Source organism: Chaetura pelagica, unplaced genomic scaffold, assembly GCF_000747805.2.
Source record: "Chaetura pelagica isolate M959 unplaced genomic scaffold, ChaPel_1.0 scaffold1533, whole genome shotgun sequence".
Classification (NCBI taxonomy): Eukaryota; Metazoa; Chordata; class Aves; order Apodiformes; family Apodidae; genus Chaetura; species Chaetura pelagica.
In genome coordinates this window covers 109,394-118,353 of record NW_009952840.1, presented here as the reverse complement: position 1 = coordinate 118,353, position 8,960 = coordinate 109,394, and the positions used below count along the sequence as shown (strand labels likewise).

At 38.5% G+C, this 8,960-nt stretch overlaps 2 protein-coding genes across 2 annotated transcripts in view; both read right to left on the bottom strand.

The window, feature by feature from the left end:
- LSMEM1 (leucine-rich single-pass membrane protein 1) overlaps positions 1-337 on the bottom strand; it is a 5,112-nt gene extending 4,775 nt beyond the window's left edge. Inside the window, exon 1 of the mRNA XM_009995173.1 lies at positions 211-337. Coding sequence (XP_009993475.1) covers positions 211-337 — 127 coding nt within the window. The remainder of the gene's footprint in view (positions 1-210) is intronic.
- A 4,910-nt stretch (positions 338-5,247) lies between these two features.
- The window catches only part of IFRD1 (interferon-related developmental regulator 1), a 9,325-nt gene continuing 5,612 nt past the window's right edge, over positions 5,248-8,960 (bottom strand). The window contains exons 8-11 of the mRNA XM_009995172.1: positions 8,499-8,633; positions 7,175-7,303; positions 6,116-6,211; positions 5,248-5,390 (exon numbers count right to left, since the gene is read on the bottom strand). Of these exons, the coding sequence (XP_009993474.1) occupies positions 5,301-5,390; positions 6,116-6,211; positions 7,175-7,303; positions 8,499-8,633 (450 nt within the window). The 3' untranslated portion in view covers positions 5,248-5,300. The remainder of the gene's footprint in view (positions 5,391-6,115; positions 6,212-7,174; positions 7,304-8,498; positions 8,634-8,960) is intronic.

The following is an 8,960-nucleotide window of genomic DNA, read 5'->3' as shown; positions in this document are numbered from 1 at the left end:
TCAGCAGGACCAGCTAAACCATTCATCTGTCTAAATTATGCCATTTTCAATCTTTCTCTTGTAGTTTTCAGTAGAGAGCTTGACATACACACATGGGTCTACTGGGCTGCTAACATGAGTGCAACACGATGTGGTCTTTTCAAATGCCATACACAACTCTTCTGTGATGGCCTGTTGTATCTACAGAAAATCGCAGTGTTCTGTACGTACCTAGCACGTGCTGGGATTCATCTGGACAAACATTCAGTTTGTTCAAGTTGTTTAAGGAGTCAACTACATAAAGTTTTCCTTCTTCATGAGTATCTGGCAGGTTAATTTCCAAGGAAGGCCTCTCCATTTTATCTAAAAGAACTAATAATTAAAAAGGTAAATTAAAACATGGATATGGGAAACAACTGGTAACAGTGTCCTGTTCCAGGGAAGTGCTGAGCAGCCTTAACTACCTTTAAAACAAAGGGATTTGAAGGACCAGCGTATTTACTAGATGTTGAAGCCAAGGGTAACTCAGTACATTGCACCTGTTTCTTCTTGGAGATCTTTGATGAGTATAAGATTTCATTGCTACATTGTGTTTGTGCATGTGTGTGTGTGTGGAGAAAGAGAGAAAAAGAAAAATCTTTCACCAGCTCCAGCATTCATTTGAATGCTAGTTATTTAGTTGTACAACCCTTTCTGTTTGCTGAGTACTTGGTAAGATGATGGGTGATATCCTGGTCACAGTGAGAGCCAAACCTTCATTAAGACTACCAGGAAGGATGTCACTCAGGTCCTCTGCTTTCAGCAACAAAAAATTCAGAGATAGGACAGAGAAAGCAGGTACAGATGTAGGAGATTAGCAGCAAGAATATGAGTCTGCTTATACACCTTAGGATATCACTATGAAGTTATTGTTTGTAAAAAATGGAGCAAAACATTATCTTCTAACGTGGTTCTACACTGCATAAACTCTAGTTTTGGACAAATTAAAGCCTGATGGCAAAGCCTTTTCTTTGACTAGTACTCCTTGCTTAAAAAAAAAAGCATTGGGTGATGCCCAATCAGCAGCTTCTCTGCAAAGTCTGGGTGCATGAACTCATTGTTTATATAAAGTTCTGAAGAGCGATTATATATAAAAAAGCAATACCTAAGCAGGCTCCTCTATGAATTGCACGTTATTCCTTAACAATCCTGGCAATAAGGAGATGCAGATGCTCTAACTAGGCACCTTAGATCACTACACTGATCACTGAAAACTCCTTCTGTAATTATTGAAGAAAGAAACCGTATCTCCAGGTAACATTTCTCTTATTCTGAGATAGGTTTTTTTGCTGGATAATATTCACTGAGCCTTAGTAAGTCAGAAGACTAAGTGCTTAAATCGCTCCTGGAAATGGGCTCATTCTCCTTACAGCAGGGACTGAGCAGCCTGCTTTTATACTTCTATTTAACAGGACATAAAACAAGATTACAGCTAATTTTTTTTTTCTCTGCTGGGAATTGCTGCTGCAAAATCAAAGATAAGGCAGAAAAGCTGGCATAGCAGTGCTTGCCCTTACCTAGCGAGTGACTTTTAGGTGTGCAGCAGTGAGTGCAGGAGAGGTGGCTGTGTCCACTGCCCTCCCTTAGGCTGTGGGGTGGTGCCAGGCACGCAGCCTGCCAGCCGGTCCTGGCCAGCGCTGGCTCTGCTGCCTCCCCACCAGCCCATCCCCAGCAGGTGCCGCCTTACCCAGCCCTGCGCTGCCACTGCAGCCTGCTAAAAGTTACCGCCTCGTGCAGAGGCTTTGGGTTATTTTTAGCTTCCAAAGAGCAGTTACGTCTCATGGGTATTTTGATTAGTGCCTCCCTGCAACTTCAGGGAAGACTCTTCTTAACAACTTGAGCTGTAATAAATGTGAGTACCTTTGACTCATTAATAATATTAATGATCTGTTTCTGCATTCATTATTAATTATTTAAAACCTGTTTCTTCACTGTGCATGTAACTGCAGTAGAGATAGTAATTATTATTTATTCAGCAAAGTCTACATTACATTTATTCATTTCCGTTGATATGCCAAACAACAGAGACATCCGTGTCACTGACCAGAAGTATTGATTCATTTCCCAGTAAATAATCTAAACTTTGTGGGTTTTGGAGTCACTCTATCTTGTACTTCAGGCTTGCTTGAAGACCTTTTTTCCCTTTCAACTTTTAAATTTCTCCTTAAGTTGTTGTGGTAAAATTAGAACTTACTGTGAAAACACGTTGAAAATTCTTCACAGAAAAAAGGAAAACAATGAAGTCTAAAAGGGAATAAAAATTGGAGAATGAAATATTACTTACAATGTAAACGCCTTCAGGTAATGGGTCAGTATGGAAGAAATCAGCCAGTGAAAATCACCCAAAGAAAACTCCTCTCTCTACCTTTAGACTCATAGGAACCTGTCAGCTCCTGCAGGACCCATGAAGGCAGCTACCAGACTGCCACTTCCAGTCTATTTTTAGAGTTTATCTTGGCCAAGTGTACTGACTTCACAATATTGACCTGTTTAAAAATAAATCAGCAAATATACAGTATATGATATTGGAATAATTGCAGTAATAACCTATCATGGAGAATGAGGTTTGTTACTGATGATCTAATTATACTAATTATAATTTCGTTAACCTTTTGGTTTATGATGCCTTTTTGTAACTCATTTGCTATGCAGAAGAGTCATATCTACAATACTGTAGCTATGAGTAACCAGCTTGCTATGCAGAAGAGTCATATCTATAGTATTGCAGCTATGAGTACTTTAAAGGCATAGACCAGAAAAAAAACCTACAGGGTATTTTCCTCCTTACCCCACACACTTAAAAATTCAAGTGGAACAATATTATGGGATGGACTAGTTTTCCTGCCATCCTTCGCTGCTTAAAAAATAAAATTCTGAGGAATTATTTGTGAGTACTGGTAACTGTGCTTTTGCACAGCTCTCGATTGCTAGTGTTTTTTTTGCCAACATGGCAGCATGTAATGTCACAGCACATAGAAATGACAGGCAACTGACATACAGAGGGATCACACCTCAAAACAACAAGTTCTTTCTGAAGCCATTCTGTATGTCTAAAATTGTGAACCCCTTTAAACTGAAAATGTGTTTTTCTTTCAGGAAACAGAAGAGAGGATACATGTTCTGACTGTTTCCCACCCTCAGTTGATGAGCTTTGCTGCTGCCCAGTCCAGGTAGCTGGGTCAGTAATGCAGACATAACAAGCTTGCTCCCTTTCTGCAGCAGTGTCCTCAAAGTCCTCCCTCCAAACAAGGACAGGCAGACCAGAATAAAAATCTCACCTCCATCCCTGGAAGATTCCTGACACCATCCTAACTGGAAAACAAGGACTCGGCACTATCCTGTTCTAAGCTTGAAAAGGTCTACAAACTCATCAGATCTTTGCAGGGCAGGAAAACTGCACATCTGCCCTCAAAAAGCCTTGGAAGCCTTCCTGGTCTCTGTGGTTGGCAGTGACAGTGTAATGGGGGAAAAGGCAACCACATGCTTGGCCACCTGCCAGGAAGTGCTGTGAAATCAATTTTGCAGAATACTGGCAGAACAGGAAGCTACCAAAAGTGCTACGTTGCACTAGCAAAGCCTGCCAAAGGTGACTGCCCAGAAGCCATGGGAAAGACCTGCAGGCTTGTGGGAACAGCTTAGGCCAAGGGAGGCAACATCTTGGGCTAGGCAAACACAGGTAGACAGCTTCACCTAGTTCCAGGGTCAGAAGTTTCTTCTCCACTTTTGTGACAAACACCAACAACATAGCACAGATTTCAGTTGACAGAGTTGAAGGCCTTGTTGTACTCAGAGTAAAGTTTCATAAGCCAAAGAGGTTACTACATAATGCATTATTTGAGAATAAAGCTCAAAGGTACTCTGCTTAGCATGTATAGATGTAGCAAGGTAGGCACCAGCCTCTTCTCCCAAGTAACAAACAACAGGACAAGAGGAAATGGTCTCAAGTTATGCCACAGATTTAATTAGATACTAGGAAAAAATTCTTCACCAGAAAGGTTGTCAGGCACTGGTGGAATCGCCAGCCCTAGTGGTATTTGAGAGACATATAGATGTCATGCTTTGGGACATGTTTTAGTGGTAGTCTTGGCAGTGTGCTAGAGTAATGGTTGGACTTGATGTTAAAGCCTTTCTCCAAAAGTTACTGATTTTCTAGAATAGGTTCTGCTATAATCTGCAGCTAAAAAAAAACAAAAAACAAACCAACCCAAACCCAAAATTTTCCCTTATCAAAGCAAGCAGTTCTCAGGGTGTGGGGTTATCTTGGGGTATATGTTTACTTTCTCTGCTTTAAGCAGCTACAGCTTTAAGAACATTTAGTTTACCATGTACTTTTACTCCAGCTATCTAGCTTTTAATGTTTTTATAGCATAAAACTCATCTCAGAGAAGGACAGGTCTGTTAACCGGCAGAATTCAGTCCTCTAGTCAAAAACTGAGGGTAGGATGAGTTTTCAGCATGATCAAAACAGGGCAGTTGGAACAGCTCCAGAAAGATAAGGGAGAACTTGTTTTGCAGTAACAGAATTAGGAAATATTTGACCATTTCAAAAGCAATAACCAGCAGTAGGCTAGTGTGCAATGCATCTGTAAATACGTACCTTGAAAACCAAGCAAGGTAGTTTCATGTAGCATCTACAAGCCAAGTACCTCTCTGAATATTTTATTGGTGCTCCAGCTTTCCATTCATACAGAAATCACTTTTACAAAGCAAGCAGTAAGAATCATTTTTATTAAAAAAATTAAACATCCAATTCTAGAACACAATCGTTTTTTTACATTGAGGAAAGTGTCTGCCATCCACTACTTCACTGTAAGTGAAGATAATTGAACTTCATAATCTCCTTCCAGATAAAGTCATACTATGTAGAAATTTTGTCCAATTGCCATTGAAGAGTTTAAAAAGTTGCTGAAATAATTTCACATAAACGAGTTCATCTTTTTAAAACACTTGGTCAATGACTTAATGTAATGTACCTTATATAAAGTTAGGAATCCAATCTGACACACAACATTTGACTACAGTTATCCAGCCCACTCAACAGTTCAGTTACAATACTCAACCTCTGGAGCAAGTTGCATCTGATAAGTGTTACAATGTATACCTGCAGCCAATCTTACAACTATATATATATACAGAATGTATACAACTAAGCAACAACATGCATTGTATTTACAGACTATACAACATCCCTGTGCACAAGTGCAAACTTACTACAGGAATTTAAAAATTAAAGATTACAAATCTATTTTCATTATTAAAATTGAACCCCATGGAAAAAAGATCTAGAAAAATTCCCCCACATCTGCTCTTTTATCACGACATTTACTTCTAGCCTTTGTCCGAGCCTTGAATGCTGCAGAGTTGTACAAGTGCTACAAAATAAAAGGAAAAAATAATCACAGATGGTCAATAGGCTTATGTCCTTTAGAAATTTCTTGTTAAAAAACAGCTGAAAATATCTTTATTAATCTTTGAAGTAAATCGGTAGGCCTCTGAAATCTCTGCTATGGTGTCTTTGCACCAAAAACGGATTAATTTTAATATTTATACATTTAAAGGAAACTTGGGACTGTATAAGAAAGGCTGAGCTAGGAGCAACATGAACATCATACAGACAATGTAGATTAAGTTTGCCCCCTAGATTAAACTTTGTAACAGAACTCCATAAACTGTTAATAGATATGATGAGTACATTCACAAACAAGCAGAAAAGTCATCCTGCTAGTGCCCATTTCATACTGGAGAGTTCAGGATACTGTCTTCTTACAAACTCAGTTTCTATGGTTTCCTGTAGGTTGCTACTCAAAAACCTATACCTCTTGTAAGAGCATGAATCTGGTACCAACCACCAACCAAGTCAACCTTCAGACCCCCTGGGAGAACCACAGCAGCAGGCACATGCCAAGTGGAAAACTGTACAGCAAGGGCTCAAAGATGCACATGCAAGTAAAGATTTGGATTCACTCAGTGATATGGGCCACTATTAGAACTGACAAGCTTAAAGACAACAGTTTTTAAAGTGCACATTTGGAATGCCATTTCATTCAGGAGAAATATAAGTCTAGGAAAGAAAATACAGTAAGGTGCAATAACCTACCCTTTCAAAACGGGATATCTTCATTGTTTTAAGAGTTGCAGCATCTAGCATTACTGGTGGGCCAAGCTCAAACACATTCCGAAGAAAGTCATTTGACTAAACAAGAAACATCAAATAATCAGTTTCTCCTCTGATTATCAAGTTTCCAAAGTTGGCTACTGTTAATATTAAGTAATCCAGTAAGAAACAGTATCAATTTAACACCAATTATAGTATCTTTTGCAACTAAGTCAGGGAACACTTCTTCCTTTCATCAAAATAAGGCTAAGAACTAAAATCCTCCTCTTAAAAGAAAAGTTACCCCACCCAGTTGATTTTTGTCCCAGCAAATTAGACTCTGTTCTGTTACAGGCTGCTGGGCACAGATCTGTATGGTTTCACAACACCAATTTTAAAACATCTGACTGTAAAAGTAGTATTTGAAAAATCTGAAAAAGCTGCTACATGACTGGGCACCCTCAGTCACATAAAAATGCAACTGACACTGGACTTGGAATTTTAATTCATAATTAAAATAGCAATTTGGGAGCCTACACTCCTAACCTACAGTTCCTACTTTTGCTATGTATCTAAACATGCTACTGGACAAACATTTCCTAGAAGAGATAAGGACTTATCCCTTCCCTTCTGGAAGGCTGTTATCATTGGGCTACAATTAGCATTTCTTACGTTTTTACTACAACTTTGCATTCCTTTTTACAGGCTAGAGCAGGAAGGGTGGAGGCATACAGCTTTATAGTAGGGAGCTGACTACATCATTCTGCTGAAAGACAGCATCAGGATTCAGGAAAAATCCTGAAGCTAAGATATTCAACTTGAATCTCTTCTTGGAGAAGTATTCTAATTGCTAACCCTGCACACCCAGCCTAGCACTCAGAAGCAGTTCACCCAGACAATTCTAGCTCACTGTAGTTCATCTTGTAAGTGCTGTCTTTTAACACTTCTGATGCAAAGCCCATCATGTCACCAAGTTCTACTGATTTCATAATTCAGATTTAATTACTAGAAAGAAGCCAGACAGGGAAAAACAGTCTAAACCTGTATCAAACAGCAGCTCACCTGCAAGTGATACTGCATCCCTGACCCCAGGATCTCCTTGAAGGTATCATAGGTTTGTTTTTTAACCCAGCAGTCAATATACATGCGCTCCGGTCCAAATTTTACCATCTCTGTAGGAAAGTCACGCTCCTATCCAAAATTAAAGAAAACAGCATATGCAATTTTAGCATTCTTTTTTATTATGAATTGTATGTATCTCTGTGAACTTAATTTTTAAAATAAATTTGGCACACCAAAACCTTCCAAATAACATACACATATACTGAAGATTCTATTTGTTCATAAACTGATTCTCACCTAAAGTTGAATGTCATGTAAGACTTGAAACTGACACTTTTCAAGTAAGGAAGGATTAAAAAAGCAACACAAGTTCAATTCCTAAAGTTATTTTAATCTTTAAAGTTGTCTCCAGAAAAACCAGTTCTGAGTGCAGGAGTTACCTTTCAGTCAGTTTCTAAGCCTCATTCAGTCCCCACCTTTCAAATGTGGTGAGCTGCATTTGTGACAATGGAATGTAACAAGTCTTAGTAAGTGACTCATTCTTCTACAGGTAAAACCTCAACGGTGACTTCACATCACTTCAAGGCCTTCTTAGCTTCCAAGATATTTAATTGTTCTGAATGTCAACTAATCTTTAGTTAGCCTTACCCATAAAGCAACATCAAATGCAATTATTTGACAAGTTTAAAAAGTCTATAGTTTTAGAAGTGCAAGATAATAAATAACCCAGTAGAGTGGCAAAAGTCTGACATTTGTGAGGCTTTACTCAGAAGTTATGTCACTAAACAAGTATTTTTCAAGTCCTGCTTTGTGTATTTTTCTCTTAATCTGGATATTGAAAACCAAAAGATCACAGCAGAACAATTAAGACAACAACTGCCCTCCATGGAAGTGACATTTGGAATTGTTGCTTTTAGTTTGTTATGCACAGCTGTTCAACAACATTTTACAGAAAACTTTCTCACAGAATTTAAGACACTAACTTGGGTGCCCAATGAAGTTCCTATGAAAAAAATCTGCTCGTGGTATAAAAAAATAATTTAGTATTTACAGTGCAATGTTTAGTCTTCTTTACAGAAAAAAAGTATACTCTGATATGGAAGCCAAATTCAGAGAAAAAAAAAGCTTGACTTTCTTTGTTCTACATTCCCAAAAAAGCAGTTATATTTTGCATAAGCAATCAGAATTTGAAGTCTCATTTAAAATAGTTTTTCCTGTTGCTTTCACTGAAACAGTGATTCTATTTAGTAATAAAACTATTTTGATTCAGTTGTACACTACATAAGTTACAATCCAGACACTCAAAGTGAGACATAAGATTCACCTCAACAGCTCGCAGGATGTCTCTGAAGACCGATCGCTGCTTTCTTTTATCTACTTTGGCTCGGTGCTTATTTCCATCAGTAGCCAGAGCTCTTAGTTTCTCTGTTAGAAGTTCCATATCTTCATAAAAGAAATCCTAGAAGAAAAGAATTTTTTAGTTTCTTGCCTTTACTTTTCCCCACAAACAGAAAATGGGGCTCTCCAAATTCTGGGCAGGTAGACCTCAACAACCTGTTACTTTGTTATTCGAAGAGACAACTGTAATTTCCTGTAGTTCCCTTTGCAACATTTAAGCCAATTACCAAAGTCCCAGCATCCAGTTTGCCCAAGTAAGACACTATCAAACTGCATTCTGGTAGTCAGAGCCACATGAAACACTACAGCTCCTTCAGTGTGTGCATATACCTGTCAATCTGTTCTGCTCCATAACTCCAAGGGACTCAAACTGCCTAACTCATCTGCT